General features: G+C 43.2%; 1 protein-coding gene across 5 annotated transcripts in view; it reads left to right on the top strand.

Annotated features, from left to right (window-relative positions):
• Nucleotides 1-19,999, top strand: part of LOC147733351 (uncharacterized) — a 679,639-nt gene that overhangs the window by 309,610 nt on the left and 350,030 nt on the right. For all 5 annotated transcript variants that reach the window (XM_086957961.1, XM_086957959.1, XM_086957960.1 and 2 more), the window contains one exon: nt 11,478-11,511. In XM_086957961.1, the coding sequence (XP_086814087.1) occupies nt 11,478-11,511 (34 nt within the window). The remainder of the gene's footprint in view (nt 1-11,477; nt 11,512-19,999) is intronic.

The following is a 19,999-nucleotide window of genomic DNA, read 5'->3' as shown; positions in this document are numbered from 1 at the left end:
CGCTCGTCCAGAGATGGAGTATATTTGGACAGTTTGTTGACGAGGTAGACCGGTCCCATTTGGTTAAGACTTTTAAATACTATACAACAGATTTTAAAGTGTATTCTTTTGCGAATGGGGAGCCAATGGAGATTACGTAGGAGTGGGAGAGAGGGGGTGCGGTACGGGGAGCTCATGACGAGACGCGCTGCCGTGTTCTGCACAACCTGTAGACTCTGAGAGCAGATTCTTTGGCAGAGATCAGCTATGCATTGCTGAAGTCCAGGCGGCTGAGTACTAGTGCGTGGATTAGAGTCTTTCGTGTGGAAGAAGAGAGGAAATGAAAGACTTTGCCCAGCAATCTGAGGGCGTGAAAGCATGCTCGTTTAGTAGCGCCAATGTGTTCATCCATATTCAGGGTGTTATTAAGGAGAACTCCTAGGTTTTTAACCACTGGCTTGGGCGATGGGGCTGCCCTGAGTCCTTCAGGCCACCAGCTGGGGGCCCAGCAAATGTTGGCATCTTTAAAAAGCATGATTTCTGTTTTACCCGCATTGAGCTGCAAAAAATTGCAGCTCATCCAGGAAGAAATTGTTGTCATGCCATCAGCAAAGATATCTTGAATATTGAGGGGGGTTTTATCAAAGGACAGAAGAAGTTGAGCATCATCTGCGTAGGAAATCGGGATGAACCTGATGTTCCTAAGAAGTGACACTGGGGGGCGATGTACACATTGAATAGGGCGGGGCTGAGACAAGAGCCCTGAGGTACCCCTTTCGTCACCATAGTGGTGTTGGACTTGAAGGGTCAGAGATTTACTGTTTGTGTTCTGTCTTTAAGGAAGTCCTTCAACCATTCAAGGGCAGCGTCCTGGACGCCTATTGAGTGTAGTCTGTCTAGCAGGATCTGATGGGAGATAGTGTTGAATACAGCGGACAGGTCGAACAGTATGAGAATTACTGCACGACCTGCGTCCGCCTAAATACGAATGTCATCTGCTACATTAACAAAGGCCAGTTCGGTGCTATGCCGAGGACGGAACCCTGATTGAGATATGTCGAGACAGTTAGAGGACTCCACGAAGGCTGAGAGGTGTTTGTTGATGTGTTTATCCAGTAATTTGCTATACAGGGGGAGCAGTGAGATGGGTCTGTAATTGGTAACAACGTTTGGTGGCAGTTTAGCGTTTTTCTTAATTGGCATAATCTGTGCTGCTTTCCATTCTTTAGGGAGTGTGCCTTGGCTAATAGAGAGATTGAGGATGGGACAAAGAGGCTCCGCCAATTCGATGGCAATTTTTTTTTGCGCTTTTGGCAGGTATAAGGTGTGCAGGGGAGCCAGACTTTGCAGATTTTAGTAAATTCTCTGTGTCTTGTGTGGTAAGAAGAGGGAAGTCTTTCAAAGTGCACAGACTGGAGGAATGGGGGATTCCTTGTGTTGGGAGTGGTCTGGGGTGGTGTTAGAAGAGGATATTTTGTTGTAAATTACCTCGATTTTTTGTGTAAAATGGTCGGCAATGTTATCGCATAATGATTGAGAAGGTTCTTCATCAGGGTTGCAGGCTATGGGATTGATCAGCGAATTGAGAATGTGGAACAAAGTTTTTGATGTGTTGTCCGCTTGCTCGATTTGGGTGGCTATGTAGGTTTTCCGAGCTTTCCTAAGATGTTTGTAATATTTATCAAGGGCAGATTTGAACTTTTCTTTGTCCAGCATATTTTTAGAACGGCGCCAAAGTCGTTCAAGGTTTTTACACTTGCTATTCTCTGCTCTAAGATCTGACGAGTACCAGGGAGTCTGGGGACAGGTGAGGGGCGCCACTTGTTTTTTCATGGGAATCAGGGTGTCTATAGTGTGTCTGATAGAGTCTTGGAAAGTGCTAAGGCGTCCCTCAACAGTGTCCGTGGAAGAGTAGTGGGGATGGGTAAAAGTTTCATTAAAAAGGGTGGGTGTGAGTTTGTGCCATTGTCTGTGGTTGTGGGTTACTGAAGATTTTTTATGTACATACTCCCGAGGACCCATCAGGTCAAATGAGATTATCGAGTGGTCTGACAAAGTTAGGGAATTGGTGGATTTGTCGATAGTCTCAGAGGAGTTGGATAGTACCTGGTCCAAGGTGTGACCGGCAGTATGTGAGGGAGCATCATTCTTTTTTATAAGGCAGAGTGTTGTCATTTCCTTAAGGAAGGTGGCCGCTTCTGGGTCCAGAGTGTCCTCACTATGGACATTAAAGTCACCAAGGAGAAGGAATTTATTTGAGGAAATTACGTGGGGAGCAATCAGGTCCATGAGGATGGTAATGGAGCTGGAAAGATGTTCAGGGTGGCAATAGACAAGAGCGCCCTTCCAGCTCAGTTGTGCATGGAGGTCCAGCCTGAATATGAATATTTCTATTTTCTCTTTTTTTTTTTTTTTATTTATTTTATTATCATCGTTGGGTCTTTTGACTTTACAAGTGATTCATTCACCAATTTACATGACATTTAACAATCAAATAAAGTCTTCTTTTACTAACAAAATATTTGTAACGGGTAGGTAATAAGGATGGGTTCCTATACAAAAGAAAAAAATAAGTTATTCATCTATATACTCTTTGAGTGTTCCCCATATGGAAATACCCAATCGTTTTTTCCTGATACCCTTCAAGGCATACAAGTTCCATTCTAGTTCATATATATTAAACATTTTCCTTCTCCAGAAATCAAAAGTCGGTGCTTCAGGTTGTAACCATTCTGTAGCTATACATAATCGGGCTATAGTCATAGCTAAAAATAGGAAATTTTTAAATTTTCTTAGATCTTCATTTTCATTTATGATTTGACCTCCCCCTACTAACATCAATGCTGGAGATATTTTAATCGGATGATGAATGACCAAGGATATAAATTCCTCTATACTTGATATAAACGGCAATATTTCTATTTTCTCACAGAGATGTTGACCTATTATGGTAGCTTTTATGGGGTCCTTATAAATGACAGCCGTCCCTCCACCAGTCTTGTTGGGTCTGTACAGTTTTATAGTCTTGTTGGGTCTGTACAGTGTTATGATGCAGTAGCCTTCTGGAAGTGCCAAAGCAATGGCTGGTATGGGGGAGGGTTTTAACCATGTTTCTGTCAAAAAACCCATATCAGGGCGAGAGATGGCTAATATATCCCAAATATTTGTGACGTGTTTGGGAAGCGAGCGGAAATTGGCTAGGAAACAGTCCCAGCTGGCTTTGATGTGGGTGTTGTTGTCCGTACGGTTAGTGTCAGGCTTACTGGATGCTCTCTGCCTGACCTTGAAATGGCTGATTTAATGAGGACACTGCCTTAGCTTTAAATTGCCTGACTTCAAAATGGCGATGCTCCTTTTCTAAAGATTACTTTTACTTTTTAATGCCTCTGTTTTGGTCTCTAAATTGCCCCTATGTGGCTTATAAATACCTGGATTTTAATTGACTCAAGCTACCTCAGATTACTTGCACCCGGATTTTAAAAGCTAACGTTTCTGCTTGTACTTTAAGGTTGTGCTGGGACAAAAATACTTGGATTATATTGCTCGAGCTATCATAGACTGTTGGCACCCGGATTTTAAAAGCTATAGTCTTGCTTGTACTTTAAGGTAGTGCTTGGTCTATAAATGATTGGTTTATAATTGCTCGTACTTCCTCAGATTGCCCAACACTTGTTTTTTTTGTTTTGTTTTTTTGAAGAAAGAAGGGGAATAAAGAAGGAAAAAAGAAGGGAAAAGGGGTAGGGAGAAAAAGAAAGGAAGGAAAAGGAGAAAAAAAAGAAAAAAGGGGAGAAAGTGAAAAGAAAGAAGAAGAGACAGAAGGGAAGGAAGAGAAAATAGAAGAGAGAAAGGGGAAAGAAGAAAGGGGTGAAAAGAGAAGGAAAAAAAGAAAGAAAAAGGGGAAGGAAAAAAACCAAATAACTTTACTTGGTCCCTTAATATCAGAGCTCTCCTGGATGTTGTTTCAGCAGAAGTGGAAAATCTCACACCTGATTTGGCATCAGATTCTTTCTTCTGTGATCTCAATACCTGCACTCAATATATGCTAGTAGCATATGATCATCGTTCATTCTATGGGTTGTTGCAAGGCGTGCACAAAATGAGGAACACTCCCTCATTGCATTGCTGGTTTAACCCTTCTGGTCTCGCCACCACGACTTCCGCTTGCCCCACTGCGAGTCCCCAGGAGACCCTTGCCCGTGTTTCTCTCCTCTAGCCAGAATGGAGATAAGTCCCGACACTAATGGTCTTGAAGCCTTCATCATTAATTATCCAACTGGCCTCTCCAAGAACGCGGCAAAGAAATACAAACATCGCCTTCTCAAAGCTAGGCCGGAAACCTTAATCTCTGATCATTATTTCTGCAACAACATAGGTTCTGTGGTTAACGACCTCATCTTTTACACTAGAATGTGGGCCTGCTGCTGGTCTGTGCTCTACGCCAAGCTTTGAATAACTGGATCCAAGAAAACTGCACGTGGCCTCAAATTAACAACGTCTCCTTCCTCCTTTCTCAAAGCCACTACTACTATCACCCTCTACAATAATGGTATCATCCTAATCCAAGGCTCTAACATTAACCTAGCAAAGATAGCGAATATCTACCCAACTCTCAGAAAAGCGATCTATAGTGACTCCCCTAACCCTATGTCAACCACCACGTTCATGCTGAGCCTGAATATTACTATTCCTTCAACATCATTAAATACCCCAGTCTCCATTAACTCCTCATCTCCTTCTACTGAGTCCACAGCCTACACGTCACCAGTAGGATTACCTCAACTCACTAGAACACCATCTTTAACGGTCATGACCACTCCCTTCTCCCTATATCCCACTCACATAGCTACAGTGTCCCCAGTCGGATCCCATCATCTCATTATTTCACCTCCCCAACTGGAGGACGAACGGATGGCTTCTATTTCTTCACTGACTGTCACCTCAACACACGAGGACTTCCGAGTGCAGATACCTCACCAAGTCACTCAGTCCTCCTACCGCCAACCTGACTCAGGAAAACTCTAGAGTTGAGTTGCTCTCTTCATTAGTACAGCCCTTTCTTACAGCAGATGAGGCCCCCCTCCACCTCCCTATAACACTGCCGCACACTAGTAATGAGCACGGGCTTCGATCCCCACCACTAGACCTTTCTGGCCTTCCTCAAAGTCCCCCGTCGCCGACCGCTCTTCCCCCACTCTCGCCTCCCTTCGCCCAACACTCTGACTTGACTTCACGTCTTGATGATATCTCTCTACAGCTACACCTTCTCTCCTCTGAACTACACGAGCTGAAAGCCCTATCAACAGATCTCGTCCCTAGGATTATTTCTCTTCTCTCTTCTACAAGCTGGCCTAGAGAGGCCTCTCGGACTACGGATCACATGGTCCAGCCTCTAGGTCCCTCCACGTCCGAATCGATCCCCCTAGTCAACTCCAATGCCTGTTGCATAGGAGATGAGGTCCAACCTTTGACCACTGATCCACCTGACACGCTCCACACTAACGTGTCCTTCTTCAAACTTAACCAACGACCTAACGCCTGTCTCAGTGGATTTGAGTCCCACTTTTCGTCCGTTGATTCAGATGACTCTCACAACGCCAGCCCGACCCTGTCAGAATCTAACCATGACCCTCCGAGACAAATTCCTACCATTCCATCTAATCCTTGCAGAGAACCCCATCGCAATCTTAGTTGCAGCAACACTAACAACCTCACCAGTGTAAAGATCTCCCAGTCGTCTCCCTCCCCAAATCCACCCATCTTAAATGTGTACTACTTAACTACAGGTGCGCCAGTAAACATGCCACCGATATATTTGACCTCATTCAACACAACGATTTAGACATTATCATCCTTACTGAAACTTGGTTAAATTCAGCTTCCACTCGCATCCTAGACCTCCTAGTACCCCCCACTCATGATATAATTAGGCTTGACAGAGATCTGAAACTATGTGGGGGGGCTAGCACGTATTCACAGAAACACACTTTCGGTTTCTCAATCAGTCTCCCTGAAGCCTACCTCCTGTGAATACTTCTGTCTCACTATATCAAATATGAACCTACCTGTCTGCAAATGTCACACCTTTTATCACCCCCGGGCGACAATCTCCCTGTACTGAGCAACTAATGGAATCATCTCTAGTAATGTCGACTCAGCGGTATCACAAATCTTCCTTGGTGATTTCAACCTTCATTGGTCTAACACCAACGACCCCGCTGTATCCTGCATTAACCTCTTAAGTGCTGCGCCTATACCAACGGCCGACGGCACCACTACCTCTGCAGTGCTGCCGTCGGCCGTTGGACGTTCCAGCTGCACCTGCGCAATGGAACGTTCAGCACTGGAGCTGGACGTTCCAAAGCAGCTAAGGTGTTAAATCGTTCTTAACTGATCAAGATCTTACTCAGCACTGTATCCAACCTACTCATAACAAAGGAGAAACGTTAGACCTCATTATATCTAAAGAGCAATCTATCTCCATTGAGTCCATCACCCCTTGTGACTGGTCCAACCACCACTACATCCTCTTCTATATCAACAGGGAAGTACTGATGAGAAAGGTTCAACCTCTAAAATCTAAGATCTGGAAAAGGGACTTAAGAGCTATAAACTCTGACGATCTATCTGCCCACTGTAAATTTGCCCTCTCTTCTCACGCGAATATACTTGAGGTACAATCACTCACTGACGCCTACAACTCAACCATCTCCAACATCATGGAGAATATTGCTCCACTCCAACTAAAAAATTCATCAACAAAAATATCCAAACCTTGGTATAATGAAAACCTAAACTCAGAATTTCGCAACCTTAGGGTATTTGAACGGTCATCGAGAACCAATCCCTCCTCGGACCAACTAAACTCCTTAGAGATGCCAGGAGCTGATACAACAAGCAAATCAAGAGTGCTAAGGCGACCTACTTCGGACACCAATTGGATCAAACTGCAAACAGCCCTAAGAAACTCTTCGAACTGGTCAAACAACAATCTGTCGTTGGGTCCAACCAATCTGTTCCTGGTGGCAACCCACCTTCCTGCGATGATCTTGCTGCTTTCTTCACGGAGAAATCTCGAACCGTCTCCATTGACCTAGCCGCTAAGAAGGAAGGCTTTACTTCCGTCTCCTAATACTACCTCACCCATTGACCCCTCTGTGAGGTTTAAACCGACCTCCACAAATCCCAAGAACAATGCATCATGGTGCACCTTTACCACCTTTAGCGAATATAATATCTTCAAGATTCTTCAGAATATCAACCCTTCCAACCACTTCAGCGACCCATTGTCCCCTTCTAATTTCAAAGAAATTAAGAATGCTTTGATCCCCACATGGACTAGGATTGTCAATGCTTCCCTAGCACATGGCATGATTCCTGAATGCCTCAAAGAAGCTCAGGTAAAACCCATACTAAGAAAACCTAACGCTGATAAATCTGATCTCAATAACTTCCGCCCCATTTCCAACATCCCCACCCTAGCGAAACTACTAGAAAAATGTGTACGATCTCAACTCTGTGTCCACATTGAGAACTACCAACTCCTAGACTAGCACCAATCAGGCTTTAGGAAATGGCACAGCACCGAATCGGCTCTCACTCACGTCTTTGATGACATCTTAATTATGCTCGACCAAAATGAATCCTGCCTACTGATCCTCCTCGACCTTACCTCCGCATTTGACACGGTTAATCATGACCACTTGATATCTATCCTACAAAATAGAATGGGTTTTTCTGATCAGGTGTTACTATGGTTCTCATCGTTCCTTCAGCACAGAACTTAAAGAGTCAAGGCAAACCACTCTCTCTCCCAGTATTCGTGGTGGTCCCCCAAGGATCCGCTCTATCTTCTATTCTCTTCAATCTTTTCTTGGAACCTCATGCTTACTCCTTAAATTCCATGAACATTCTCTTCCACATGAGTGCGGATGACATGCAATTATATTTGAAAATCTCATCCTCGGAAAACATCATCGCACTTAACACTATCCTAATGTTTACTCAAAACTGGTTAACGGAGAATAATCTACTGCTCAACACCTCAAAAACGGAATTCCTGCTCCTCTCCCCACCGAATCGCATCCCCAAGTTAGACCTCTGGCCGAACCACCTCACTGCTTTCAACTGTACGCCTCAAATCGTAGACGCAGCCAAGTCTATCGGTATCACTATGGACAAGCACCTGAACATGTATGCAAAGGAGCCAACCACTTGATGAGAACTCTAAGAAATATCAAACCTTTCCTTCACCCCAAATGATTTCAAGCAAGTGGTGCAAGCGCTCGTCTTGCCAAGGCTAGACTACGGCAGTGCTACCCTCTGTGGCCTTCCCAAATGCGTTCTGGCTCCACTAAGGGCTGCACTCAACTGAGCTGCTAGACTGGTTACGGATTCTAAGCAAAAAGATCATATATCACCAGTCCTTAAATCCCTCAATTGGCTGCCCTTCGAAGCACAAATCCAATTAAAGATTGCTGTTCTCACACAAAAAGCCCTTCACCTAAATACTCTTACGTACCTTGCAGAAAAACTAACTTTATCCTGTGGAGTAAGAGCCTGAAGAAGTGCCTCCTTCTACCTCCTCCTGAAACCTCGTATCCTTAAGAAAAAGAGAAGTTGCCACCGAGCTTTCTCTGGAACCTCCCCTAAGATTTGGAACTCTCTCCCACCGGAAACTTGCAGAATCTCCTCATTGACAGAGTTCAAAGTGGAAGCCAAAAGATTCCTAATGAACTAATTCATACCCTAATTGGGTGGATCGCACAGGTCTGTTGACATTTCTCCTGCTGGCTTTGTTCTTATTTTGTTACAGCTCCCCCCTGAACATTGTGTTTCACCCTTGTTACCCCCTACATTTGTTTTATTGTTTTATCCTCCTATTTGTTTTCTATAATGTATTCTCTTTCTTTCCCGTACTCTTCTGGTTTTTGCCTATGATATTTCTTTGTCTCCCTCCAAACATATGGTAAAGTGCTCTGTTATCCCTCGGGATCTTGTTTGCGCTATAGAAAATTTTATAAATAAATAAATATCTCTTGTATAGATAGCAGTACGAAAGAAACCCTGTAGCCCTGCAGTACTGTAAAATATATGTAGAGAGTGCCGAACTCCCTACTTTCTTAGCTGATTATTGTGAAAAGTTATAACAACCTATTTCGAAAGAAGAGGCTCTAGGGGGAAAATCTGGTTGGCTCCCCTTTAAGGCCTTGGTCCCAAATGGGCTAGCGGCCCTTTTCTACAAAACCTTCAGTGCTCAGCTACTTCTCATCTTACTGAAAGTCTATCAAGAAATAATTTTAGAGAAAAAAGTAATAACTACAATGGCAGCATCTACAGTCTCACTGATCTTAAAAGCAGGTAAACCACCTAAGAACTGTGCCTCTTACAGGCCTTTATTGCTATTCAATTTAGACCTAGAAAACCTTACTAATAGTGCGCCGGCCTGGTTGCAATATGTTATTAGAGACCCTGAACAATCAGCATTTATAATTGAAAGACAAGCTAGCAAGAACACCAAAGATGCCCTTCAACTCTTGGACATTGGTAGCACGGTGGTAGAAGTGTGACCCCGAACTCCCTGGACGTAGAGAAGGCATTTGACAGGGTAGTTTGGAGCTTCATGATGACACCCTGTGTGAGATTGTTCTGGGTGAGATCAGAGGATGGCTACTGGAAGGATACCACTCCCCTACAGCAAGAATTAGAGTTAATGGGAGATGCTCGTTTAGGATTCTCATTTTGGATGCAAATAGGGTGGGGAACTAAACAGGGATGTTCCCTCTTCCTCCTTCAAAGCACATTTGAGGCATGAAGTAGTCTTGTTCTGGTTCAAAATCACTATGTTTGTTGATGATATACTGGCATTGTTTGCAGATTTCTACAAATCACTTCTGCCATTTCTGGAGGAACCCGCAGAGTTCCAGAATGTGTCATGGTTTAAGATAAACTGGACTAAATCGGAGGTTCTAATAAGGTGGTTTCCACAATCTGATACCTGGGTTTGACATAGGGCAAAACTATGGGTGACCAGGGAGGCTTATATGCATAGACGAAAGACTGCAGTACAAACTGAACATAATAGTTGCGGCCATCAAAATGACTTTGCTTTACAAGATACTGTATATTTTCTTGATCCTGCCACTGCATAGAAAAATTGAATTTATGGATGAGTTCTAGCTTCGAGTGCTTCAGACAGAACAAAAAAAGGAGGATTTTGTAGACCACAATGTATAATTATTGAAACAAATCAATCTGTGATGTGGGTTATTGCAGGGGTACGGATGGACACCCAGATTGGGAAGGGTCTGGTGGATCCTAAGGATTGAAAAAATTTTTTAAACAACCTATGAGAGGAAACAATAGCTCTGGAAACAGTGGGATCTGTTGTTGAACAATCTGACAAAGAGATCATGGGCCTAAACATACTGGAAGAATCCAAGTTGAACAATTATTAATTGAACAAAAAACACATTGGTGATTGAAAGGACTCTACATAGTCCAGTTTAAAATGCTCTTAAGTTATATATTTTAAAAGGCTTGATGTGGTTCCTATTGATGGTGGTGGTCTTTTAGAGGGGGTTAGGTTCTGCTGAGGGCCAGGATATGGGAAATGTTTCTTTTTCTATAGTATATTCTGAAATACAATAAAAATATATTTCAACCTAAAACTGCATAATTGGCCGCACTAAATGGAATTTCAGCAAGCAGTGGAGTTGAGGGCCTTGACGGTATTTGAAGTAATGGTGAAATGTTAAGTGTTTTAATAGTGTCAACTCCGTTATTCTGCCTTTCTTCAGTTTTTCATAACTCTAGTGAAGAAACAAATATCACTTTAATTGGAAAATGTAGGGCATTTTGTATTTTTCAGTATGAAAGTATCACACATTTTTTAAAATAAATATTTCTTTTTGGGGCATTTTTCAAATAGAAGCATCAATGATCAAAACAATTGGCAAGTAATGACGATCTTGTCAGCACAGATAATAGGAATTACCATATATTCAAAATAATAGTCCTGAACTGTAAGGCACAATGGCATGATTCATAGTGCACATGAGGATCAGAGTAACAGTTAACAAAATCGTATGAATTTGAACAGTTTTGAACAGTCTGGTATCTGAGAAAATAGGAACCGGAGGGCTCCATGGAGGCCCATTGGTGCAGACTGTCTGAGAGGAAAAGAGAGAAGAAGAAGAGGCAAATAGAGGGAAGTGTTGTGGGGGTTCTGTGCGTAGAAGGATTATCACAATTTACACGGGAAAAAAGGCGTCCCCACTTCTTCTCCTAAGTTATGTAAGAAACAGTGTATTTCAATCTGTTTATTCGCAAGTCGAGGTAGGTTGAAGTCACTATAAAACATGGAAAAACTTTGTACTTACCTGTATGAAGATTTGATAATAGATAAGTCAATTAGCTAACGAAAAAACTAGTAACAGCAAAGTAACAGTGATGATGAGTTTGTCTAAAAAAGTGACAGTTTGATTTTGTTTCCTCAACAGATGTTCACTATGCCAATGAAAGGTGGCAGCATAGGTAAGAACATTGCATCTTTAAAAAGTGTTATTTGGAGTTGAAATGTGGTGCTGGATTCCCACATAAAGATTACCTTTAAGGAATGTTAAAATTATTTTGGCTAGTTAATTGATCCTCCACTGGAAAAAGGCACTTTGTTGAACTCTTTTTTTATCCTTCATTTAAATCACAGTCATTGCTAACATTTCAATTACCAACCCCCCATGTACCAACCTGTAATACAACTAGCGTTTGTTATAAATAGGTAGCTTAGCATGCTTATTATTCGATATTCCATGTAATATATTTTAGAAATCGTAAATAAAATTATGCTCATCATATGAGTCAAAATGGTTGCTTGTCACCATACGTTTAACCTCCATACTGCCAGATATGCTGGTCTTAAGCTTTTCATTTACAACCAGGAGTCATCCCTGATATTCTTCTGATATTATTTTTGGTGAACAGCTCTGCAGTAGTTTTCCTTATTGTTACCATTAGATGAATCTTTCCATACACATCAAAGCAATTCTTGATTTAGCTCCCGCCATTGCTAGCCGTTCGTAGTAAAGCAAGCTTATGTACTATTGTCAACTTAGAATCTGGTAATATTTATGCATCTGATTCCATGACTCGCTACAGTTGCTCTTTTCAGAAAGTCCTGCATATTGGGACAATCACAATTTCTTAGTAAGACCCTCACCACGAGTGACCATTTAATTCAGATGGATCAGGAAACAGTAATTATCAGCTGCATTGCAATTTTGTGATTACGTCAACACCACGGGTCTGTTAACTTCTAACAAGAAAGTATTATTGTTACAGCATCATTTAAAAAAATTCTGATGAAGGAGAAAAAGCAAACAGGCAAACGCCACTGTCCGTCTCCTGATGTGGTATGTGTTACCATAAGGCGCTCATCTAAACAGTCATTCACAGACTGATCAACACATACCAATGGAAAAGCGCAGATCAGTTGATAACAATGTTGCCATCAGAGACACCCTTTGATGACAACACAGCGTTAAAAACACTGTTGACAGTGGCATTGATGATGACAATACCGTTAACATCTTCACTGTCTACTATGATAGTATTTGTCAACTAAGCAACCTGTCAGATTTTCCAAGTTCACCCTCATTTTGAAATATAGTAACTGGTCTTACGACCCATACCAACCTCCTCATGAGCTGCAGCACCCGCTGTATCAAGTGTAATCAGCGCAGTTGTTTTTATGAGGATGTTCCATATTTGATTTGTGCGCAGTGGCCTTACTGTAAGTCCTGTTGTCAGCAATCATTTAGAACGCCACTTGCATTGGCCTATCTTAAGCATGCCCAATGTCAAAGAGGTAGAAATTAGTCTAAGGTACAGGAAGCTAGGAGATGACACAGACTTCCCACAGATTCATGCTGTCCTACCCTCTCATTCATCCTCGTAGACTCCATGTGGGGTTAGAATTCAAATTTCTTAGAGGAATGGAGTGCCATCAGTATGGATACATTGGTCAACCATGTATTTAAGGATAGGTTCAGGCCTCCACCCACTACACCTCATAGGATTACACCATCTCTGCTTGCTGCAAGTCAAAATCATCTTTGTGATGACAAGAAGCCCGGAAATCTGTCCTCACATCCCAGGCAAACCAATTTTTTTATCCGTTGCCAGACAGAAGTTGAATGAGTGGACCTGTTAGTTTAATGAATACAACAAAAAACACTTGTTCAAAAACAAGATATATTTCAGCTCCTAATGGAAAGGAAGCTCATGACATTGGATTTGCATGACACTTTTTTCATAATATCTTGTGCACCCCAAACTTCCAAAATATCTGAGATTCGAAGCGGCTTGTTGCCATTATCATTTCAGAGTGCTCCTGTTTGGTTTGAAATGCGACTGGAATCACTGACATAATATCGATCCAACAAATATCGAAAACCAAAATACTGGAAATTAAATGTCGCTAACAAAAATATTGACTCAGTATTCTTAATTATAAAAACCACCAATATCAAGGACACAAATCTAATTTTTAAAAATATTGAAAACAAAATAATTTGAAGCAAAATTATAGGAAACAAAAATATCTTTAACTTTAAATAAACATAAAATAAGTAATTAGGTGATAATTAATAAAACACACAAAAAAAGCTTTTCACAAAAAACAATTATTTTGAAAAAAAACCAACACATGTTAAGCACATATTTAAATTAAATGTAAATATATTATACCAACAAAATATTTACCATTCAGCCTACAAATTTAAAAAACCTAAAATACATACAATAAGCCCCCAATAATTAACATTAAGTACAAGTAAACGCCTACCTAAATATGACTAAATATACATATATTATGAATTTTATAAATACAAATATGAAACTGTATCTTACACATAAATAGTAAAACATAAATTAGTGTTTACCTTAGAAAGGTTGAACCGATTTTTTAAACAAAACAAACAAAGAAATCAACAATATAATGGGCACAGTATTTAGAACAACTAAATACTTTAAAAATGACAAACGCTGCAAGACGGGGAATCTCTGCTGTATTCTTTCTACAAACCTCTAAAGAAGAAAAATATACATCTCAACAACTACATAACCAAGTAAGTAATACTTATATTTGAACTAAAACGTAACTGTTAACAAACTCAAAAATGTAAAATAGCATATAAATATTAATACACTTTCCAACTTTTAACTTTTTTACACAGACTTCCTAGAAGAAAAAATCTACAATTTGAAAACCAATAAATTACAAGAAAATATCAACTATCACAAACCTGAAAAAAGAAATAAGAAAGTATGTATACATAAATAAATGGCTAATGATGAACTCCAAAGACCAAACAAAAACAAACCTACCGACCTCAACCCCTACAAACTATCAACAAAGTACCATTTCAAATATAATTTGTGTTTTTCTTTTGAGTCAACAGACACAAAAGCACCTGCTGCATATTAAAACACCTCCACAGGAAAAGCTGCAAAACCGGGTGGAACATCTCACCAGAACATACATGTGGGTATACAAAATAGAAGTAAAGCATTTTTAAACATATCAATGACAAACGTGCAAAGGTTCAAAGATATATATTTGTACTATTACAATACTTCCCGATACAATGACAGAGGCAGCCAAATTTATCACTTCACAGAAAGGAAAGCAGTTACCAAACCAAGTGGGCAACACCTACAGTCAGGAAAGCGCATCAACAGAATCTACAAGCTAAAAATTAACCCTGGGCAAAACACTGCGCTACGCTCGCGTAGTTTGCACTACTTCGCACTACGCGAATTGCACGTAGCACAGTGCAAACACACGTAGCGTATCGCTGCAGTCAATTTTTGCTTGATCGCTTTCCTCAATGTCAAGTTGGCGACCGCGAACAAGCAAACAGACATCCCGGCAAGACTTTTTCCTCGTTCGCAATCAGCAACATCAAGTTGCCGATTGCTAGCATGGAAAATAAACCACCTTCCAGCGAGATTCTCAACGCGGGAGAGGTCAGGTTTCTCATTGCGAGTGGTCGCGTATGCTCGCGACCGCTCGCGTTGAGAAACTACCAGTCCACGTTGAGAAAGCTGCCGCTCGAGTAGAAATCTACTTGAGCGGCAGAAAACGACTTCTTGCACTGTGCAAGATGCAGTTTGCACTGCTTGCACAATGCGGACAAGCATCCGGCACTGTGCAGTCAGTGCGAACAGCATTTTGCACAGTGCACCCTGCAGTTCGCGTAGCTCGCAAAGTGCACTTTGTGTAGCTGCGCGTAGCGCTACTTCGTGAAGTACACCCAGGGTTACTAAAAATGTGATAAATATATTTCTAATGCATGGTATGGGAGGGCAACTACAAAAGATGATGTAGTAATTCATGCAAGCAGCACAACACAATTGACGTTAAAGACACTGATGAAGACACTGTTGACAGTGGCACTGATGATGACAACACTGTTAACATCTTCACTGTCTACTGCAGAACGACTGTCAGTGATAGCACTGTAAAAACCACCCCCAAATGTGACTGAAATAGACGTATGAGAAATTGTGCAAGATATAAGAGAGGCAGGCTGTAGCTCCCAGGACTGCAAAAGCAAAATCTTGAAGGATAGTTTACTGAGAGTCCCTGAACACAAAACAGGGCAACTACAACCTGTCCCCATTTTAAAAAGATTATTTGCATGAACTAAAAAAGCCACCTGCCCCTAGACGATACCAAGACATAGACATACCTGAACAATTACCAAGCACACATAGTGAGGACATTTCCTTGTACATGGCCATATACTCAGATATACACCATTCATGGTGAATTTCAAGACACAAATATACCTTTTATATGTGCTTGACTACCAAATAAACAAAGCAGCACTTATTACGAGCTCTTAAACCATACTAAACAACTAACCCCCAAAATAATCCTAAACTTTTGAACAAGCCATGATTCAAACAATCCTAAAAATATACCCCCACACAGCTATACAAAGCTGTTACTATCATGTCCATCAAAGTATATGGAGACATCTCCAAAAATCTGCATTTAGGGCCTCATTTCGATGCCAGGTGAAATTCCTTCCGCCCGACACTGACTTGGTCGGTGGTCTTGAACAGCCCATTACAATGCAACTGAACAGTCACTGTTCGGTTTCATTGCACTTTTCTCAATGGGAGCTTGTGTTACAGCCAGAAACTGGCCGTAAAACAAGCTCCCATTGAGAAAAGGGAAGTGCCACACAGCAGGTACCTCAAAGTGCCTGCCACTGGGTGCAGAGAACAACACTGTGCCCCCTCTTCCTAAAACCAGAGGCCTTGTACCCAAGGGGGCCCTGTAGGGGGCCCCAAAGTTGAATTCCGACAGCCTTTACATGTCCGAAAGGCCAGCACAGAAAGGCTGTCGAAACCCGACATTGTAAGCTCAAGGGCAGAAATGCCCAACCTTGAAATCACAGGCCGGATTCTGACGGGGTCTCCAATCCCATGGGAAGTTTAGTCGGAATAAATGGCAGGTTTAGTTTACGACCACTTCTATTGTAATGAGGTGGTCATAAAATAAACTGACCAGCCCATTACGATGCAGCCGACCAAGGGTCGGAGCCTTTTATGGCTGCATTGAAATCAGCACTAAGGGGCCGATTATGATGGCGGACGGACCTGAGTCCGTCCGCCACCATAGAGTAGGAGGGAACCTCCGCATGGCCTGCGGAGTTCCCACCTGTGCAATTAGGATGTGACTGCCACCCTGCCGGTCACATCCTCTATTTTTACCATTGCAGCGGGTCGGCTTCAAGCTGCATCCGCCGCAATGGTAAAAATGCATACATTGCATTTGTATGCAAAAAGCGGCAGGCACCATGCGGTGCCTGCCGATTTCTGCATACAAATGCAGGGGGGTACCATAGGTACCCCCCATGTGAACCCTCCACTCCCCCCTTCACCCGCAACGGGCCCCCGCAGTGAAGTTACACATATTTTTCCACGGCGGAAAACCCGCCGAGGAAAAGCATTTGAAACAGCCCATCCTAATATGGCTGACGGTGTCTGAGAGACACCATCACCATATTAGAGCTTTTCCGCCGCGTTGTAAGCCAACCGCGGCGGAAAAGCTGCGGACGGAAACCAGGACCCACCAGCCATCCTAATGTGGCGGTGGGTCTTTGGTGGGTCTGCTGCGGTTTTTCCGCATCCTCCGGACAGGCGGTGGCTTCCGCTAGCCCGGAGGATGCGGAAAAACGGCAATCGTAATAGGCCCCTTAGTGTAAAATAATCCACAAATAGCCATTTTGCCTTTGAAATAAATAAAATGATAGCACTAGCCTGTGTCTCTGTCACAAAGGTAGCCAGTCAATACAATCTACTATTACAAAGCACTTCCTGCCAACAATTTCGAAGGCACTTGGTTTGACGGACTACATCGCCCCAGACACAGTCACCAACTCAAATTCCAAATACCATGGTGGAATGTCTATGGCAGCACCTTGGCACAGAAAGCCATAATAAATAACGCAATGGAACAGTGGCACTATGCCTTCCAATCCATACTAGGCAGAACTCAAACTAAACTAAACAAATTTATAGAAGTATTACAAAAAGAGCAAAGCTATCAAGAACTAATAATGGAGCAAACTCTTGGTCGAATTAGTCCTACACTAAGCAAACAAACCAAAGGAATGTACGACATGCTACAATTTAAAGCCAAACTCTTCATATATAACAAGGAACTTACAAATGAAAGCTAAAAGCATATGTGAAATAAATTATGACCTTCGAAAGTCCCCAAGAAGTACAACAAACTGTAAACCAACATATCAAATCTATTTTTTTAGGTTTAAAGCATTTTATTGGTACAACACAAAGAAACAAGCATCCATAGCAATTAAAATGTCACGTCACAGCGGCTAGCGCCGCACATCCGGCGTTAGTGTCTCCAAATGGCATCTCAACTGAGGACTAGACTGCAGCGACACATAAAGATAAGCAGTGTTGCAGTTAACATAACAATCCCCCCTCCAAACTTCCCCCCCAACACTCCCACCCCGTCCCCTCACCCCTCCCTCCCCATCGTCCAGTGCCTAGGCCTATCCCTTGCCATCTACCCCGACCACCCCTTAGTGCAGGAGTGTAGCCCAGTGTTCATTCAAGAAGTTGGTTCTTCGGGCGTCGTAAGCCTTAGGAGGCGGAGGTATCTTGGGCAGGTGATTTCCCTGAATTCAGTGAGCAGTAGGGTCCAGAATCGCTGCCAGAGGTCATCAAATTGTTCAATATCCCCTGCCACTGTAAGTGACAGTTTCTCCATTCCTAACACATGCCACAATCTATGGAGCCAGCCGGTGATAGAGGGAAGCGTGGCGGTACGCCAGTGTAGAAGAATGTTCTGTATCGCCGAGCCTAATGCAACGGCTATCTGTCTGCCCCTGCGGGATCTAAGGGGATATCTCAGCCCATTCGGGAGCCCTAATAATATGTATGCTGGGAAGCGTGGCAGTTCTGTGTCGAAATGTGAGTCAATGTCATCTATTACTGCTTCCCAGTAGGATTCTAGGAGTGGACAGTCCCATAGAATATGTGTCAGTGTGCCCACCTCCCCACATCCCCTCCAACAAGTGTTATCCTTATGATGGTCCATTTCATGTACACGTTCCGGGGTATAATACCAATAGGTTGAAACCTTGGCCATTGTTTCGGTGAGTCCCATATGGTATGCCGAATGCCTTGCCCTGTATGATATCTGCTCCCATTCCTTATGGCTCAGTGTCCTGCCTAATTCCCTCTCCCAACGCTCCCTCCCGGGATTGTAGAAGTGTGAAGAAGGCGATTGCAGTAGCTTATAAAGGTCGGTAATCAGTTTCGCATCCGACGTGCGGGATAAGAGCCATTTCTCATAAGGGAGCAGTTGCCTGTCAGCCGCCTCCCGCTCCTGTGGGTGCAACGCCCAGTGGCGAACCTGCATGTAGCGAAGCCTTTCAGTCTCCGGGAATGAGTACTCCTGTCTAAAGCATGGGAAGGGAATGACCCCCTCCGTGTCGTACACATGACACAGCTCCCGACACCCGGCAGCTCGCCAGTGGGCAAAGGCCCCTCTCTCCATCCCCGGAGTTAAGTCCGGATTGTCGACCAGCGGCGTGAGTGGTGAGGGGAATGAAGTAAGTAAGAGCGATGTTGGTGGCATCCTAAACCCTTAGGGGCACCCTGGTGACAAAAGAAGCGTATAAATTCGTGGGACGATGAGCTCGGCGCAGGAATGGCACCTCCTGCAGGGGCCGGCCCGCCACCGCCTGGTCCTGGAAGAGCCAGTGCTTGTCCGATTCCCACCTACTCCATTCCACCAGGTAACGCAGCTGTGCCCCTTGAAAGTACTTGCGGAGATCCGGTATCCCTAGACCCCCAGCCTCTGGGGCCAGCATGGAGAGCGTCCTTTTCATTCTGGGTTTCTTGCCCTGCCAAATAATACTCGCAAGATCTGCCTGCGTTTGTTGAATCCACCCCGTGGAGCAGCAAGGCCCTGAATAGGTACAAAATCTGGGGTAAGACCGTCATTTTGACTGCAGCTATTCTGCCCAGCCATGAAAGATTGCTGCAGGTCAACCGTCCAAGCTCCTCTCAGATCTTTTTGCTTAGGGTGGTGTAGTTAGCTGCCACCATAGCCGGCAGGGTGGGAGCCAGCTGGATCCCTAAATAAGTACAAAACGGGGTGGTAATGGACGGAGCATCTGAACCAATCAAACACTCACACCCAGTCAAAAGATCTGGGTTTAATCCATCACCGTTCTTTAGCCCACTCTGCCACCCCAGTTCAGACATGGCTATATGCAAATCAGTCTGACCCTGTGCCTCATGGGAACAGTCCAGCCGGAACTGCCAAGCCATGCCTTCCCTGGACCGGAAACAAGCTTCTGAGGACCGGTTTCTGACATTCCAGCCGTCTTCAGCCCGGCTTGCTTGAATCCAGTGGCAAAGTGAGCAAGGGACTCACGTCTGAGCATACCCTGGCACACTTATGGCGGCC

Source organism: Lissotriton vulgaris, chromosome 2_1 (assembly GCF_964263255.1).
Source record: "Lissotriton vulgaris chromosome 2_1, aLisVul1.2, whole genome shotgun sequence".
Taxonomy (NCBI): domain Eukaryota; kingdom Metazoa; phylum Chordata; class Amphibia; order Caudata; family Salamandridae; genus Lissotriton; species Lissotriton vulgaris.
The sequence above is the reverse complement of the archived record's forward strand: the minus strand, read 5'-3'. Positions and strand labels throughout refer to the sequence as shown.